Below are 19577 nucleotides of genomic sequence, written 5' to 3'. Positions count from 1 at the left end.
CAGCTGCTTCCAGAGAACGCAACCCAGGACAAGGAATATCAGATGAAAGGGGGAAAAGGTGCCTTAATGGAAAGGGGAAATTTGGAGACATGCACCTAAGTGAGGGGTTTGTCATCTGAAGAGATGCAAAGAGAAGATGACCATCTACAAGTTGAAGAGAGAGGTCTGGAACAGTCTTCCCCCCCAGCACACAGAAGGAACCAGTTTTGCTGACTTCTTGCCTCCAGAACAATGTGAGAGAAACTGATTCCTGTTGTTTAAGCAGTGAAGTCTGTGGTAACTTCTTATGGCAGTTCTAGAAACTGATCACATGCACCACGGCCTTGTCTAACTCAATGAAACTAAGCCATGCCGTGTGCGGCCACCCAAGATGGGCAGGTCATGGTGGAGAGGTCTGACAGAATGTGGTCCACTGGAGAAGGGAATGGCAAACCACTTCAGTATTCTTGCCTTGAGAACCCCATGAACAGTATGAAAAGGCAAAAAGATAGGACACTGAAAGATGAACTCCCCAGGTCAGTAGGTGCCCAATATGCTACTGGAGATCAGTGGAGAAATAACTCCAGAAAGAATGAAGAGATGGAGTCAAAGCAAAAACAATGCCCAGCTGTGGATGTGACTGGTGATGGAAGTAAAGTCCGATGCTGTAAAGAGCAATATTGCATAGGAACCTGGAATGTTAGGTCCATGAATCAAGGCAAATTGGAAGTGGTCAAACAGGAGATGGAAAGAGTGAACATTGACATTTTAGGAATCAGTGAACTAAAATGGACTGGAATGGGTGAATTTAACTCAGATGACCATTATATCTACTACTGTGGGCAAGATGCCTTAGAAGAAATGGAGTAGCCCTTATAGTCAACAGAAGAGTCTGAAATACAGTACTTGGGTGTAATCTCAAAGACAACAGAATTATCTCTATTCATTTACAAGGCAAACCATTCAATATTATGGTAATCCAAGTCTATGCCCTGACCAGTAATGCTGAAGAAGCTGAAGTTTAACAGTTCTATGAAGACCTATAGGACCTTCTAGAACTAACACCCAAAAAAGATGCCCTTTTCATTATAGGGGACTGGCATGTAAAAGTAGGAAGTCAAGAGATACCTGGAGTAACTGGCAAATTTGGCCTTGGAGTACAAAATGAAGCAGGGCAAAAGCTAACAGAATTTTGCTAAGAGAACACACTGGTCATAGCAAACACCCTCTTCCAACAACACAAGAGAAGAGTCTACACATGGACATCACCAGATGGTCAATACTGAAATCAGATTGATTATATTCTTTGCAGCCAAAGGTGGAGAAGCTCCATACAGTCAGCAAAAACAAGACTGGGAGCTGACTGTGGCTCAGATCATGAACTCCTTATTGCCAAATTCAGATTGAAATTGAAGAAAGTAGGGAAAACCACTAGACCTTTCAGGTATGACCTAAATGAAATCCCTTATGATTATACAGTAGAAGTGAGAAATAGATTCAAGGGATTAGATCTGATAGAGTGCCTGAAGAACTATGGGTGGAGGTTCGTGACGTTGTACAGGAGGCAGGGATCAAGACCATCCACGAGAAAAAGCAATGCAAAAAGGCAAAATGGTTGTCTGATGAGGACTTACAAATAGCTGAGGAAAGAAGAGACATGAAAAGCAAAAGAGAAAAGGAAAGATATAGCCATTTGAATGCAGAGTTCCAAAGAATAGCAAGGAGAGATAAGAAAGCCTTCCTCAGTGATCAGTGCAAAGAAATAGAGGAAAACAATAGAATGGGAAAGACTAGAGATCTCTTCAAGAAAATTAGAGATATCAAGGGAATATTTCATGCACAGATGGGCACAATAAAGGACAAAAATGGTATGGACCTAACAGAAGTAGAAGATACTAAGAAGAGGTGGCAAGAATACACAGAAGAACTGTACAAAAAAGATCTTCATGACCCAGATAACCACAATATTGTGATCATTCACCTAGAGCCAGACATCCTGGAATGTGAAGTCAAATGGACCTTAGGAAGCATCACTACAAACAAAGCTAGTGGAGGTGATGGAATTCCAGTTGAGTTATTTCAAATCCTAAAAGATGATGCTGTGAAAGTGCTGCACTCAATATGCCAGCAAATTTGGAAAACCCAGCGGTGTCCACAGGACTGGAAAAGGTGAGTCTTCATTCCAATTCCAAAGAAAGGCAATGCCAAAGAATGCTCAAACTACCACACAATTGCACTCATCTCACATGGTAGCAAAGTAATGCTCAAAATTCTCCAAGCCAGGCTTCAACAGTATGTGAACCATGAATTTTCAAGCTGGTTTTAGGAAAGGCAGAGGAACCAGTGATCAAATTGCCAACATCCATTGGATCATAGAAAAATCAAGAGAATTCCAGAAAAACATCTACTTCTGCTTTATTGACTACACTAAAGCCTTTGACTGTGTGGATCACAATAAACTGTGGAAAATTCTTCAAGAGATGGGAATACCAGACCACCTCACCTGCCTCCTGAGAAATCTGTATGCAGATTAAGAAGCAACAGTTAGAACTGGACATGGAACAACAGACTGGTTCCAAATAGGAAAAGGAGTACATCAAGGCTGTATATTGTCACCCTGCTTATTTAAGTTATATGAAGACTACATCATGCGAAATGCCAGGCTGAATGAAGCACAAGCTGGAATCAAGATTCCTGGAAGAAATATCAGTAACCTCATATATGCAGATAACACCACCTTTATGGCAGAATTCGAAGAGGAACTAATGAGCCTCTGATGAAAATGAAAGAGGAGAGTTTAAAAGCTGGCTTAAGACTCAACATTCAGAAAACTAAGAACATGGCATCTGATCCCATCACTTCATGGCAAATAAATGGGGAAACAACGGAAACAGTGACAGACTTTATTTTGGGGGGCTCCCAAATCACTGCAGATGGTGATTACAGCCATGAAATTAAAAGATGCTTGCTCCTTGGAAGAAAAAAGCTGTGACCAACCTAGAGAGCGTATTAAAAAGCAGAGACATTACTTTGCCAACAAAGGTCCATCTAGTCAAGGCTATGGTTTTTCCAGTAGTCATGTATGGATGTGAGATTTGGACTATGAAGAAAGCTGAGCACCAAAGAATTGATGCTTTTGAACTGTGGTGTTGGAGAAGACTCTTGAGAGTCCCTTGGACTGCAAGGAGATCCAACCAGTCCATCCTAAAGGAAATCAGTCCTGGTTGTTCATTGGAAGGACTGATGTTGAAGATGAAACTCCAACACTTTGGCCACCTGATGTGAAGAACAGACTCATTGGAAAAGACCCTGATGCTGGGAAAGACTGAAGGCAGGAGGAGAAGGGGACGACAGAGGATGAGATGGTTGGATGGCATCACCGACTCAATGGATATGAGTTTGGGTAAACTCGGGGAGTTGGTGATGGACAGGGAGGCCTGATGCGCTGCAGCCCATGGAGTTCCAAAGAGTCAGACACCACTAAGCTGCTGAACTGAACTGAGTAAGCATTAAGGTATAAATAAAGGACATGACATCAAAGTGTGTATAAGTATTTGAAATTTCAGTCTGCTCAGGATCCCAGGGGATAAAAAGAGAGAAGAGTATTTGCTGTATGAATTGTTTTAGCTGATAACTTATTGTTGTGCCCTGTTCAGTCGTGTCTGACTTTTTTGGACCCCATGAACTGTAGCCCACAGGCTCCTCTGTCCATGGGATTTCCCAGGCAAAAATACTGAAGTGGGTTGCCATTCCCTTCTCCAGGGAATGTTCCTCACCCAGGGATCGAACCCGCCTCTCCTGCATTTCCTGCATTGCAAGGCAGATTCTTTACCTGCTGAGCCATCAAGGAAACCCTGACAACTTGTTTATTATTTATTCAACCAATGGAGCTTTGGGCCCCCACTTTGGGCCAGTCACTATTCAAGGCACTGGGGATACAGCAGGAAGTCCTGCCTGATCCATTCTGCTGGGGGAAGCCACAGCAGAAACTGGATCAAGAAGTAGATGAATGTGTGTCAGATAACGTGTTCAGTGGGAAGAGGAGAAAAACGAGGCAAAGAAAGGGAGCTGGGTGAGAGAGGATGTGAAACTTACAGAAGGTCCGGGAGCTACTCTGAGCAGTAGCTTTGGCATGAAGACTTGAGGGAAGTGAGGCCTGAGCCTTGCAGAAACTGGGGAAGGAGTCTTCTAGGAGGAAGGAGCAACAAGCGATGGGACCCTGGGGAGGTGGCCCTGTTCATGTTGTGTGATTCAAGTGGAATGAATGGGGGAGAAGTTTGAGAAGGCAGCGAGTCAGGAAATTGTGGGGTCTCAGATGGCTTAGGTTTTTAAGGGCACAGTGAGGACGTGGACCTTGACTGTGGGCGAGGAGGAAAGCTGTGTGTGTGGGGAGGGGGGCAGGGGTTGCACCTGAGGTGAGATGTGAGCAGCCTAGGCTTGCACACACAGGTGATTCTTTTCACACTGGGGGGCTCTTATGTGGAGAACAGACTGAGGAGGAGGGTAAATGTGGAAGTGGGGAGACCAAGGACAGCCACTGGGATGACCGCGGAGAGGATGGGGTCTGGGATTGGGGTGGTAGCTTGGAGACAGTGGGAAGTAATTGGATTCCAAGTGTCCTTTGAAGGTAGCATTAACAGAATCTGTGAGGGACCAAAGGTGAGAAGAATCAAGGTGTCCTTCTGAACATCAGAAAGGGAGAGGGAGCTGGTGTGGAAGGGAGAAGAGGAACTTAGTTTCCAACTTGTAGAGATGTCAGTCAAGATTTCAAGTAGATTTGGATATAAGTTTATGTCTGGAAGTAGCAACTACCACTTAACCCTGTTTGGGGCTTCCCTGGTGGCTCAGACAGTAAAGAATCTGCCTGCAATGCAAGAGACCAGGGTTCAGTCCCTGGGTGTGGAAGATCTCCTGGAGAAGGGAATGGCAACCCACTCTAGTATTCTTGCCTCGAGAATTCCGTGGACAGAGGAGCCTGGCAGGCTGCAGTCCATGGGGTCACAAAGAGTCAGACAAGACTGAGCGACTAACCACCCTTTTGGAGTACTTCCTTTGTGCCAAGCATTTTGCCAAGTGCTTCATCAGTATTAGCCTAATCTGTTTATGAGGTGGGGGAGCCCTGTTTTCTGCTCCATTTTACAGGTGAAAACACAGAAGAACAGATGTATTGAGTAACCTGCCCCAGGCTACAGGGCTGTGTGCAGCAGGCAGTCTAGACCCAGAGTCCTTACATACAACCTCATAGGAAAGGAGAGAAGGCAGATTTCTGTCTTTGTTTCTCTGTATTCCTTGCGGATCAGATGTGAAGCATCATGATGACAGCAACCTGCTGCTCACCGGCCTGGCTGTCAGAGGTCTGGTCTTCCTCTGGGAGAAGAGTCAACTCCAGACTGAGAACTTTCAACTGTTTAACTGATCTTGTGGCCTGAGGATATTCAATCCAGAAACTAAATACCATGATATATCCAAATTTGCTAAGCTGATAAATAAAGTGTATGAGATCAAATGAGAACAGATGGTAGGATGTAGAGACATCGCCTCTCCCAGCTACTTTGGTTTTTGTTCTTCAGTCACTCAGTCGTGTCTGACTCTTCATGAGCCCACAGACTGCAGCACGCCAGGCTCCTCTGTCCTCCACCATCTCCCGGAGTTTGCTCAAATTCATATCCATTGAGTCGGTGATGCCATCCAGCCATCTCATCCTCTGTTGCGTCTTCTCTTCCTGCCTTCAATCTTTCCCAGCATCAGGGTCTTTTCCAATGAGTCGGCTCTTTGCAGCAGGTGGCCAAAGTATTGGAGTTGCAGCTTCCGCATCAGTCCTTCCAATGAATATTCAGGGTTGATTTCCTTTAGGATTGACTGGTTGGATCTCCTTACAGTCCAGGGGACTCTCAAGAGTCTTCTCTCAGCTTTATTATTCTTAGTTTTTCTTTCAAGGGAAATTTGAGAGTGTTAGCTAACAAATGTAAAGAAGCTATATCTGGGGACTTCCCTAGTGGTCCGGTGGCTAAGGCTCCGCACTCCCAATGCAGGGGAGCTGGGTTTGATCCCTGGTCAGGGAACTAGACCCCACATGCCCCAACTAAAAGTTCAAATGCTGCAACTAAAGATCCTGCATGCCACGGCGAAGACCAGGTGCAGCTACATAAATAAAGAAAGAAGAGCTAATGTGAAAATACGAATAGTTAAATTCCTTTCTTGAATAGTCTTTTGATATGTGGCTTTAATAAGCTTTATTAACTACTGAGTAAACACTAAGGATCACGTTTAAAGTGTGTATTAAATTACAAAGGATGATAGTACATCCCACCACCCAGTTTAATAAATAGAACACAGGCATCACTCAGAAGCCCTCTGTTTCCCCACTGATCATGACATCCTTTTTCTAGACATCCATTTCCCTCTGTCCTCTGTCACCCTCTCCCTGGGTTTTGTGATAACTGCTCGACTTTTCCTAACAGCTTTCCTACACATGCATCTCAAATGGTAGAATTGCATTTCATCTGTTTGTGAACCTTATGTAAGTGGAACAATACTGTATGTATTATTCTGTGGCCGACACCTTTTACACTTTATTTATGAGGTTTTTCTGTTTCATTATCTGTAGGTATAGTGTTTATTGCAGTGTATTCCATCTTAGTGAAAGTGGAAGTCTCTCAGTTGTGCCCGACTCTTTGCGACCCCATGGACTATACAGTCCATGGAATTCTCCAGGCCAGAATACTGGAGCGGGTTGCCATGCCCTCCTTCAGGGAATCTTCCCAACCCAGGGATCGAACCCAGGACTCCCGCATTATTCTTTACCAGCTGAGCCATAAGGGAACCCCAAGAATATTGGAGTGGGTCACCTATTCCTTCTCCAGCAGATCTTCCCAACTCAGGAATTGAACTGGGGTCTCCTGCATTGCCGGCGGATTCTTTACCAGCTGAGCCACCAAGGAAGCCCATTCCATCTTAGTAATGTTCCACAGTTCATTTACTCGTGCTGTGTGATGGATATTGGAGTTATTCTACTTTGGGGCAATTAGGAACGCGTTTCTGTGAACATGCGTTTTGCCTTTTCAATGAGCCTTCCTATCCTAGTGAACACATGCAAGTGCAAGTGATTCTCTTGTTTAAAAACATCTGAGGAGAACTGCTGTGCTGCAGGGTGTGTTTATCCTCCACTCGATCAGATGACTCTAACAGCAACCCGTTTTCTGCGGTGCTTCCAGTTTACTTTCCTACCAGCCACACAGAAAAGCTGCCCTGGCTCCACTGCCCTGACTATACCGGGATAGGCACGTTTCACTATTTTTGTCACGGGGAGGCAGGGAGGAAGGGAAGGGCGAAGACCAATGAATGCTCATGTGGTTTTAATCTGCATTTCGTAGATTACTAATGAGGTTGAGTTTGTTTTTTTTTTTTCCTTTTTTTTCCATTTAGTTTTTTCCTTTCATAAAATGCCTATTGGAGAGTATTTTTTGATGGTATTTCCCTTTTTCTTGCTGATTTCTAGGAGTTCCTTGTGGACACAACGTGTGGCAGATATTATCTCCCACCCTGTGGGTAGTCTTTTTACTCTCTGTGTGTGCTTAGTAGCTCAGTCGTTTTCGACTGTTTTGTGACCCCCATGGACTGTAGCCTGCCAGGTTCCTCTGTCCCTGGGATTTCCCAGGCAAGAATACTGGGGTGGGTTGCCATTTCCTTCTCCAGGGGATTTTCCTGACCCAGGGATCAAACCCGAGTCTCCTGTGTCTCCTGCATTGCAGGCAGATTCTTTACCTGCTGAGTCTTTGGGGAAGTCCCCTTTTACTCATTATGGTGCTGCTGCTACTGCTGCTGCTGCTAAGTCACTTCAGTCGTGTCCCACTCTGTGCGACCCCATAGACGGCAGCCCACCAGGCTCCGCTGTCACTGGGACTCTTCAGGCAAGAACACTGGAGTGGGTTGCCATTTCCTTCTCCAATGCATGAAAGTGAAAAATGAAAGGGAAGTCGCTCAGTCGTGTCTGACTCCTAGCGACCCCATGGGCTGCAGCCCACCAGGCTCCTCCATCCATGGGATTTTCCAAGCAAGAGTACTGGAGTGGGGTACTATGTGACTTTAATAAAAAGAAGTTCTTAATTTTAATGCTATGAAATTTGTTTATTTTTCTTTTATGCTTGGTGTTTTCTTGATCTCGGTAAAGAAAATCTTTTACTACCTCTGAAATCATGACCACATTAAGCTGTTTGGTTAGCCAAAACGTCTGCTGGATTTTTCCATAAGCTGTAATAGATCTTTTTGGCCAACCCAATATATGCCTTCTAAAGAACATCTTATGTAGGCTTTCACACTTTGACATTCAGCCCATTTAGAATTGATTTTTCTGTATAGTGTGAAGTCGGAGTCTAATTTCATTTTTTTCTTATAGTAGCATTTCTATGTTATTTCTATCATTTTATTTATTTTAATGTGTATTTACAATGCATTTATATTATTAAAATTCTGATTTAATTAATATCTAAATCATGTGATTCTGCTTACTAGGAGGGGAGAAAAGCCATCCTAGGATTTTGATTGAGAGTGCAAAATTCTATAATCCAATTTAGGGAGAATTAACATCTTTTACAAGGGCTTCCCTGGGGGCTCAGTGGTAAAGAATCCACCTGCCAATGTAGGAGACACAGATTCAATCCCTGGGTGGAGAAGATCCCTTGGAGAAAGAAGTGGCAACCCATTCCAATATTCTTGCCTGGAAAACTCCATGGACAGAGGAGCCTGGCGGGCTGCAGTCCATCGGATCACAAAGAGTTGGACACGACTGAGCAACAAAACAAGAACAACAAACATCTTTCCATCCTCAGTTCTTTCAATCGATGAATATAGACTCTCTCCATCTATGTAGGTCTTCTCTGTGGTCTCTTAACTTTACAAGTATCTCCTCTGGGGCTTTGCCCCTCTTTTGTTAAATTTATTACTACAGATGCTTCGTATTTTGTGTTGCTTTTATAGATGCTATATTGTTTTCTTGCTGGTTAAAGACTTGTACAACTTTTAAAACTTTTGCTTTGCAAAGACCCTGTTAAGAAAATAAGGAGACGTTCATGTATGTTGATGGGAATGTAAAATGGTCCAGCATCTTTGGAAAACTGTTTGGTAGGTTCTTATAAAACTAAACACGCAGTTACCATATATCTAAGACATTGTACTCTTAGGTGTTTATCCCAGTGAAATTGAATCTTATGTGTGTACAAAAATCTGTACATGAATGTTCATAGCACCTTTATTTATAAGAGCCAAGGACTAGAAACAGCCCAGGTGTCCTTTGGCCGATGAATGGTGGGACTACCTGTAGTACATCCACACCATGAAAGACTTCTCAGCAGTAAAAAGGAATGAAGTGTTGATACGTTCAACAGTGTCAATGAATGTCAAAGACATTAAGCTGAGTTTCTTTCTTTTTCAGTCTTCCTTCCCTGTCCTCAGTTTTTTCAGCACTTGCTTTCAGTATTTGTCAGTAAACTTGCAATAAGCCTCTCAGGAAACACCATGGAGAAGCCATGTGACAGGCAATTGAGCAAAAACAACTTAGGAACATCAGGAAACTCAAAAAAGGGACTCTGCAAACTGGTTTTTGCTGAACTCTGTGTGTAGGGTTACAGAGATAAAGCCAGATCCTGTGCACTTCCCCATCAAAGGTATTTTTCACTGTCCGGCAGGTCAGCAGCCCTGGTAGATCTCAATTTGTATTTGTAACAGACTACAGACTCCAGTTACAGTCAAACTCAAGGCAAGCAGACACATATCGCATTCCTAGGCGAATACATAGATATTCAAGTTCCTGTCCCTTAACCCAATCTAGCTCTGATTTTGCAGTGCAGGTTGGTGAGTTTTCCTGAGATTGTTGGCATGCCACTAAAAATGGAGGAAAATGCAAGGGTAGGGGTGAAACTGCGTGCACTTTGGATCTGAAAGAAGCTGCAGCCTAGGTTAGAAATCTAAGTACAGCCTAATGTATGAAATAGATACCTGAGGGGAACATACTGGGTAACACAAGGAACTCTACTTAATGCACTGCCGTGACCTAACTGGAAAGGAAATCCAAAAGCAGGGGGATACATGTGTATGTATGGCCGATTCATTTGCTGTGTAGCAGAACCTAACACAACATTGTGGAGCAACTGTGCTCCAAGACAAATTTTAAAGAAGATGAAGAAATACAAGTAGAGCCTAAAATAGCACATGTTCTTTGAAGAGCTAATTTTTTATTTGAGGGTCCTGAGACCTTAGTTATAGGACCAGTTTTGATCCTGACTCGCTGGTGGGGTCTCGGTCAATTAGTTTTCCCTGTCTGTGTCAGGAGTGACACTCCCTCTCCTTCCTTGCCTTGTGTGGTTGTTGAGATGTTGTAGGATCAGAGCAGCATCAAAGTCAGACAAGCGCTAAAGATGAGCAGAGTGCAGCTGTTTACCCTGTGTGCTTTTGGTCTGTCCCCAGCCACATCACTGGCCATGCCCTGCTGGACCTGCCCTTCCTTCGACTCCCTGGGGAGATGCCCTCTGCCCTCCGAGAGCAGCTGGACCACACATTCTGAAGACACCAGTAGTCCTAGTTTTGGCCCCTCGTACACAGACCTGCAGTTCGTCAGTGCTGGGGAGCAGAGTGGCCTGGCTTCCGGGGCCGACTCGACAGGTAAGAGGGAGCCCCGGGCCAGAGGGCTCTGCAAGCCACTTTTGGTTGCCTCTCATCAAATCTCTGCAGCCAGCTTTGTTTGCAGAATGAAGTCAGGCGTAGTCATCCAGTGGAGAAAGCCAGCGCCCTCGGTGTTTCAGAATTGCGTTGGGGAAAACACGCGTGCAGACTGGCTGGTTGGTTGGCAGGTTCGCACACCTGGGAAACCATTTGCCATGCTGTCTTAAGGGGCTGTCTTCTGACTGTTCTGTCCAAGCACAGTTCCCTGTCAGCTTGTTTTCTCCTTGGGTAACTGAACGGTGTGTGATGTGCGCAAGGCTGAAGCTTTCATCCCACCACCTACGCACCTCCCCTGTTCTGCAAAGGGAGGTTAGATTTAAGCAGAGAAGAAAGTCAACGTTATGTGAAGCGGAATGAGAATCGGGCCGCAGACGCTGTGTCTAGGCTGCAGATAATTTCGTTGTTCTGTTTACTCTTTTGTGCCTGAATATTGAGCTAGCTCTGCATCAGTCTGAAACATCCCATGTTCTCATTATAGCATTTCCGGTAGGTGTGTAAGGTGGATGCTTGCTGGCTTTGCAGATAGAGGTTGCTGGCCTGTCCCTACACTCTGGATTGTGGCTTGGGTTTACAACAGTGTTGGAAGGACGTTGCCTGTGCTTAGGGTTTAGGCCATTTGGCCCTGGGGATTGCCTTCCTTTGAAAGGAATAGAGGTACTAATGGTTTCTCTGTGGATGAGTTTACCCAGCATGTCTGGCAATATTTGTTTCTCCTTCTCAAAGCTGTCCTTTGGGAATGTGTCTCTGGATCCGTTTTCAAATTTGGGGTAACATTTGCCGTCATGCTGTGTGCTCCTGGGGGTTTCCACAAGTGGACAGAGTGATCCCTCTTGCAGACTAAAGGGTTCAGACAGGATTTGGTTTGGTATTTGATCATATTGCAAAGAATCCTGGTTTATGATGATCTCTTTCTGAAGAAGCCACAGTTCTTTATTGTGTTTTGTTTGCTCTGGCACTCTCTCAGTTCTGGTTGATGCTCTGTGACTGATGTTCTTGGTCTGCGGCTAGAATACACACCCATCTCCCCCATGGGAAGCATTTCATGGATGGGAATGTCTCGTGGATGGGAAGTCGGAAGCTGTGGCTGTGCTTGGCTCCCTTCGCTTCTCCTTGCTCCCAATCTCCTGGCCCAGCCTTCCCCAGGAGGAGGAGGCAGGCAGTGTATTTGCTAAGAGCACACAGACTCTGGAGTCAGACTGCTCAGGTTTGCGTCCTCCTTCGGCCGTTGTGACCTCGGGCAAGATTCTTAATAGCTTTAGGACTCAGTCTCCCCATCGGAAAAATGGCCATAAGAATAGTACTGCTGCTGCTGCTGCTAAGTCGCTTCAGTCGTGTCCGACTCTGTGCGACCCCAGAGTCAACAGCCCACCAGGCTCCCCTGTCCCTGGGATTCTCCAGGCAAGAACACTGGAGTGGGTTGCCCTTACCTCTGCCAAATTACTACTCAGTCCAAGTGAGACAGTTTATGTACAACAATTACACAATGCCTGACATAGAATAAAGGCTCATCGAGGATAATTTCCTCTCTCTCCTGCCCCAGGGTTCTGGTTGCTTAAAAGAAGTAGAGGTGGGCTCCTCACTGCAGGAAGAGTCAAAATCGCTGGACTCAGGTTGATTTTTTTCAGTCTCCTCTTAAGTGAAAATTGCTTTCATTCCTAGAGGTTCAGATGATGAAGATCAGAGTCCTAGGCTGAACTGAACGTTGTTCATCAGTCCCCAAAGCTTATAATTGTGTTCAGTATCTACCTTTTTGTGGAGAAGGCCTACCCCCGTGTCTTTTGGTCGGGGTCCTGGCAGGAAGTGGATGGTGCCCTCAAAGGGGTTCATCTGAAGGGAGTTTAATGCAAGGACTGCTTACAGAGGCAGCGAGAGCTTAGAGTCATGAGACAGGGACTGTCCCATAGGTTTCAAGAATAGCACCCCTGCCAGAGGCTCAGTGAAGTGGGGAGGACGAGGGAAATAACCCCCCCGAACTTGTGCTGGTGCTCCCATTGGCAGACCTCATCAGAAACCAAAGGGCACAAAGCTCGTAGCGGTCAGCCGCCAGACCATGCAGGAGGTGTCGGGGGGTGAAGAATGGCTTTGGGGTGAGGGGTGAGGTGAACAAGTGGAGAATGGGATGGGGCGAGGCTGATGCTCATGGTCCCTCTCCTGTGTGGAGTGGGATCGCGGTGGCCCCGGGTGGGCCCGGCCGGCTTACTTTGGCTCTGTTGCTCTGTACCCTCCGCAGCAAGCCTTGCCCCTTCCTTGCCCCGCCAGGGCAGCTGTTCTGCAGCGGATTGGCAGTGTCTCCAGGCAGCCCCTGATTCCCACTGTAATTGTGGAAGAGAGACTCTGTGATCAGCCTACCCCTCTCTTGTCATTTTCTCACCAAGGGGATAATTAGGAGGAGGAAGGCAAACATTCCCCAAATCCCCTCACCTTGGTTAAATCACAGGCTGAGGGCAGAGCTGGAGAGCCGTGTGGATGTCTGCTCTGGGGTTCGACTTGCCAGTGCAGATGCCACAGGTGAGAACAGGCCAGATCCCCCAGTAACACCGTCTCCCCAGGGTCCCCTTCCGCCAGATGACAGGCACACCCTGTTGTCTTCAGCGGTCAGAGTAGCTCTGTAAGGCCACTAGTTTTACCTGAGTTGATAAATAGAGGGGCCAAGAAATAAAAAATCAGCCTTCTGCCTCAGAAGTCCATGGCAACCCAGGGAAGAGAGAATACAGAAACGTTCGCCGTCACACAAGCTGCTGCTAAGTGGTGGGTCTGCATTTTGGTTTTGTTTTATGCACAGGAAAGGCGTTGTTTTAGCATGCGATTAGAATGCTCAGTCCTGTGTGCAAACGGAGGTGTGTCATGCTGAGTGAAGCACACAGCAGGTGTTTAATCCTTGTCTGTTGAACGGCTCCTTGGATGAAAGGAGTAGGATTGCAGGTGGTGAGACTCCTCTGCATCCCAGACATCTGTATCCCACGTGGATCTGAGTCCAGCATTTCTCCCAGGTGTGTCCACGTATGTGTGTTAGTTGCTCAGTCGTGTCTGAACCTTTGAGACCCCATGGACCGTAGCCCACCGGGAGTGGGCTGCCATTCCCTTCTCAAGGGGATCTTCCCGACCCAGGGATTGAACCCGGGTCTTCCTGCATTGCAGGCAGATTCTTTACCATCTGAGCTACCAGGGAAGCCCAAGTGTGTCCCATGCAGAAGCCGAAGAAAAGCCAGAACGCTGGACTCTCTGGAGAGTCGTAACATGTATTAGCTTATTAAAGATAGAGTCATAGCATGTATTAGCTTGTTAAAGATTTTGAAGCCTCCTGAAATGATATATGTTTACGTATGGATCTACATATATGTATAATTTATATTTGTGTGTGTATATGTGTATATCCAGGCTTCCTTGGTGGCTATGGGGTCACGAGTCGACACGACTGAGCAGCTAAACAGCAACAATGTATGTATATGTACACACACCTATGTTTATATATGTATTCAAGTAAATTTGGTCTTCCATTCACCTATAGTGCCTACCTGGTTACCTGGTCAGATCTCAAGGTACAGAAACCCAAACATACATAAATTCACAGATTTGAGCTGGAAGCACATGCCATTGCTAAAGTGTTGGGAATCCAGAGAAACCAGAAGGAAATACTTGGACAAACTTCTCTGGATTTACAAAGGTCGCTCTCCTTTGTCTCACGCTCTGCTATACCTTTTGGCCTTTTTTAAAATTCTCATTCAATAGACTGAAGACTACATTTTGCCAAACATTCTTTGTATTTAAAGCCCTTGTGGGCTTTAAAATAAATGTAGACCAGATGTTCTTGATTTATTTGCATTTAACTGATCATAGTGGAATTTTGCCAGAGCAGTAGGATATCCCCAGGGATTTTGGACTTTTTCTTTTCTCAGACACAAATGTTTATGATGGGTAGAAAGCTTTGGACTGGAGAGTTCACTTTTTTGTGACAAGCATTTCTTAGACGCTCAGAAAGTTTCTGTTTTCAATGACTGGTTAAGGATGATGTGAAAACATCACAGGGGCCATGTGGCTCTTTGCAGGATGTAACATGTTTCTCTGTTGCCTGCTTTCTCATAATCCTGCTGCCGCTGGTAGAACACTAGGTTCAGGGGCCCAGAGTTCCAGTAAACGGTGATTATCATTGAGCATGATGGGGTACAGGGGATGCTGGTTATTCTTTTTTTTTTAATTTTTGATGTATTATATATTTCTTTTTGGCTGCGCTGGGTCTTTGTTGCTGTGCACAGACTTTCTCTAGTTGCAGTGAGTGGGGAGCACTCACTGTTGTGAGTGCTGGCTCAGTTGTTGTGGCTCCTGGACTCCGCTCGCTTGCAGCACGTGGATCGAACCTGTGACCCTGCATTAGCAGGCGAACTCTTAACCACTGTGCCATCAGCCAAGTCCACGATTCTGGTTATTCCTAAGGCACATTTGTATTTTATGATTTTCTTTTCGCCTTGAATATATTTTGTGTGGAAGATGAAATGAGTTAACTTATTTTAGAAATTCTTTACCTAGCTACAAATATCAGTGATAACTCATATTCCTCTTGAGCATTAGTCTCCTCAACATTAAAGGACAGTAGAACATACTTTAAAACAAACTACATCTTTTTATCTTGAATTGAAAGTGAAAGTCATTCAGTCTTGTCCAACTCTTTGCAAGGATTCTCCAGGCCAGAATACTGGAGTGGGTTGCCATGCCCTCTTCCAGGGGATCTTCCCAACCCAGGGATCAAACCCAAATCTCCCTCATTGCAGGCAGATTCTTTACCATCTGAGCCACCAGGGAAGCTATCAGGGAAGCCTTTCTCTTTCACTAACAAATATAAATTTGTCCCCATTTCTGTTTTTAGGATGCCCAGGATCCTTGATGTTCTTCTTTTTAAAAATTTTTTTGCAGGGGGGTAGAAGTCACATGATATAAAACATATTGCTTTAACCATATTTAACTGTACAGTTCAGTGGCACGAAGTTCATTCACATTGTTGTGCAACTCTCAGCGTCATCCATCTCCTGAATTTTTCATCTTCCTAACCTGAAACTCGGTCCCCATTAAGTACCAACTCCCCACCCCCCACCCCTGTACTTTCTGACTCTATGAATGTGACTATTCTAAGTACCTCATATAAGTAGAATCAGTAGAATCAAACAGTATTTGTGTACACCTAGTGGTAAAGAGAGAAGGCAATGGCACCCCACTCCAGTACTCTTGCCTGGAAAATCCCATGGATGGAGGAGCCTGGTAGGCTGCAGTCCATGAGGTCGCAAAGAGTCGGACACGACTGCGTGACTTCACTTTCACTTTTCACTTTCGTGCATTGGAGAAGGAAATGGTAACCCACTCCAGTGTTCTTGCCTGGAAAATCCCAGGGACGGGGGAGCCTGGTGGGCTGCCCTCTCTGGGGTCATACAGAGTCGGACACGACTGAAGTGACTTAGCAGCAGCAGCAGCAGTGGTAAAGAACCTGCCTGCCAATACAGGAGATGTAAGAGACGTGGGTTCAATCTCTGGGTCAGGAAGATCCCCTGGAGGAGGGCATGGCAACCCACTCCAGTGCTCTTGCCTGGAGAATCCCATGGACACAGGAGCCTGGTGGCCTGCCGTCCATAGGGTCGCACAGGCTTGAACACAACTGAAGCGACTTAGGACGCACAGTGTATATTGGAATGCATTTTTAAGATGTAACTTAGTATTTGGCATATAAACAGATTGTACCTTTTTTTACCCCCTGTGCTATGGTTTGTTTCCATTAGGTTGTACATTTTGGATTTAAATCGGTATTTTAAAACTTTGATGATTGCTTTCTTTCAAAGTTTCTCCAGAGAGGTTCAAAAGTTTCTCAGAAACACAAACTTCTTTTTGAGTAAAACGGGTATTTTACCTGTCATTGCAAATGTAGAGAAGAGTGAGATATATGACATCTGTCTATGAAGAATAGATAATCTCCAGGCAAATTTTTGCCTTTGAAAGGATTATTATATATAACTTTAAAAATAGTTTTTATCTATAGAGCATCTAGTATGTGCCAGAAAATAATTTTCATCTACAGAAAATCTAGTATGTCACACACATATACACACACATTTAATCTTTACAAACTTTTAGATCCATCTAGTCAAGGCTGGAGAAGGAAATGGCAACCCACTCCAGTGTTCTTGCCTGGAGAGTCCCAGTGATGGGGGAGCCTGGTGGGCTGCCGTCTATGGGGTTGCACAGAGTCGGACACGAGTGAAGCAACTTAGCAGCAGCAGCAGTCAAGGCTATGGTTTTTCCAGTGGTCATGTGTGGATGTGAGAGTTGGACTATAAAGAAAGCTGAGCACTGAAGAATTGATGCTTTTGAACTGTGGTGTTGGAGAAGACCCTTGAGAGTCACTTGGACTGCAAGGAGATCCAACCAGTCCATCCTAAAGGAAATCAGTCCTGAATATTCATTGGAAGGACTGATGTTGAAGCTAAAACTCCAATACTTTGGCCAGCTGATGCAAAGAGCTGACTCATTTGAAAAGACCCTGATGCTGGGAAAGATTGAGGGCAGGAGGAGAAGGGGATGACAGAGGATGAGATGGTTGGATGGCATCACTGACTCGATGGACATGGGTTTGGGTGAACTCCAGGAGTTGGTGATGGACAGGGAGGCCTGGCGTTCATGGGGTCGCAAAGAGTCAGACACGACTGAGCAACTGAACTGAAGTAGATATTACTATTTCATTTTATAGATGCAGAAACATGGCTAAAGATATGAAATTATCTGGCCAAAGACACATGACTCTAAAGAGTAGCGTTGGGATTCAGTCCCAGTCTCTCTCCTCCATTTCCCCACCCGGTTCCTGGGAATGAGAGGCTGGTGTTTGTGGATGCAGTGAGTGTGGACAGGGGTTGCAGACAGCCCTCCTGGGGCCTGGCACTGCTTCCTCTACATCCCAGGGCCTGTGTACAAACCTCCCTCTGGGTCGATCTCACCGGATGGCAATGACTTGTTCAGGAGTCCCCACTAGACTGAGACCTTTTTGGAAGCTGGAACCACATCCTATTCATTTTATGTTCCCATGGTGTGCCTGGCACATTGAAATTACACAGTGGATCCTCGTAGAATAAATTAACTATTCTGATAAAGGGCTGGAAGGCCTGTGTTCCCAATCCTACTCTCCAATTATCTAGGCTTAAGTGTATTTGCTAATTGAAGTGTAACTTCATAACAGGGAAGAAGTAAAAGAACAAATAGTTACAGCTAGTCTGAAAAGATGAGTTTTTCCCCTGTGTTTTCAAATGTTAGGCATTTATCCAGTGGTATCCATTCATTTTGTTTTCTTATTTGGATCTTATTATCACCTTTTGGGCATCCCAGGTGGCTCAGTAGTAAAGAATCCATTTACCAATGCAGGAGACGAAGGTTTGATCCTTGGGTCAGGAAGATCCCCTGGAGAAGGAAATGGCAACCCACTCCAGTATTCTTGCCTGGAGAATCCCATGGACAGAGGAGCCTGGTGAGCTACCATCCATAGGGTTGCAAGAGTCAGACACAACTTCAGTGACTAAAGAACAACAACAAAGATGTTTTAAATTGTATGTGAATGTATATGTGTGCAGTGGGGGATTCTCTGTTTGGTATCTCAGAATCTCGCTTACCCAGAATATGTCAGAGTGCAAAGAAGGTGATTTGGGGAAAGTTTTTTGGGGACAGTCCTTGTGACTATTGAACCGTCTGTGTAAAGCAAAATCTGAGAAGGAGTGGCCGAGTTTTAGATGCTGTGCTCCATACAGATGATCTAAACCAGATCTTTGACAACTACTTGGTAAACAAACAAAAACAAAAAACTGTGACCTCCAACCAGAGATTTTGCAAATCCCTTTTAGAATTGCTAATGCTCTAGTCCTGAAGAGGAAGTGGCAACTGCAATGCCTTTTACTGATTACCTTCCGAGGTGTTCTGTGTACTGTTGTGATCTTCAGCTTTACAGATGATGACACCCAGAGGCACACATTAGTTAAGTGACAGAATTCGGACTGATGTCCAGGCTTGTTGACGCTGTGCAGCTCCGCCCGTCCTGTAGCAGAGCTCCCTGCAAGGACCATGTCACGGCACCCACTCCTACAGGGCAGAACTTAAGAGGCTGTGTTCCTCCGGTGCCAAACAGGTGATCTAAACTAGATACCACTTAGAACTCAAAGTGTCCATGAACTTGGATGGGGCTCCCCTGATAGCTCAGTGGTAAAGAATCCACCTGCAATGCAGGAGATGCGGGTTTGATCCCTGGGTTGGAAAGATCCCCTGGAGGAGGAAATGGCAACCCACTCCAGTGTTCTTGCCTGGAGAATCCCGTGGACAGAGGAGCCTGGCGGGCTACAGTCCTTGGTGTCGCAGAGAGTCGGACAGGACTGAGTGACTGAGTACATGACCTTGGATAACAGGTTGTTATTGTCTCTGACCTCAAGGGAGGTTAGTAAAAGGAGCCTTTCCTTCATTTATGAGTACAGGGAGCAAACTGTAGTAGCATTTGCAGTACCCCTTAATCATCCACAGAAATCATAGATATTCGCACATTATAAGTTTTGACAGATTATCTCAAAGTATCATGTATCTCATTGCAACTTAGAAACCATGGTAGCTATTGACTGTATTAGTGGCTGTATTAATGGTGGTATTAATATTCTGCTGTCATCCAGGTAACACACATGGTGGCTTGGACTAGGGCAGTGAACTCGGTTAGTGCCCTGTCAGGAACTGAACAGATTCAAAAGACCTTTAGGGGACTCCCCTGGTGGTCCAGTGGTGAAGAATCCACCTGCCAATGCAGGGGACATGGGTTCAGGTCCAGGATCTAAGATCCCCCATGCCACGGGGCATCTAAGCCCATGTGCCACATCTACTGG

General features: G+C 45.3%; 1 protein-coding gene across 4 annotated transcripts in view; it reads left to right on the top strand.

The window, feature by feature from the left end:
- Nucleotides 1–19577, top strand: part of STON2 (stonin 2) — a 172496-nt gene that overhangs the window by 62632 nt on the left and 90287 nt on the right. For all 4 annotated transcript variants that reach the window (XM_055538821.1, XM_055538819.1, XM_055538820.1 and 1 more), the window contains one exon: nucleotides 10441–10635. In XM_055538821.1, coding sequence (XP_055394796.1) covers nucleotides 10441–10635 — 195 coding nt within the window. The remainder of the gene's footprint in view (nucleotides 1–10440; nucleotides 10636–19577) is intronic.

The sequence above is a fragment of the Bubalus kerabau genome, chromosome 10 (genome assembly GCF_029407905.1).
Source record: "Bubalus kerabau isolate K-KA32 ecotype Philippines breed swamp buffalo chromosome 10, PCC_UOA_SB_1v2, whole genome shotgun sequence".
Lineage (NCBI taxonomy): Eukaryota > Metazoa > Chordata > Mammalia > Artiodactyla > Bovidae > Bubalus > Bubalus kerabau.
Note: the sequence above shows the minus strand (reverse complement) of the source record. Positions and strands in the feature narration are given on the sequence as shown.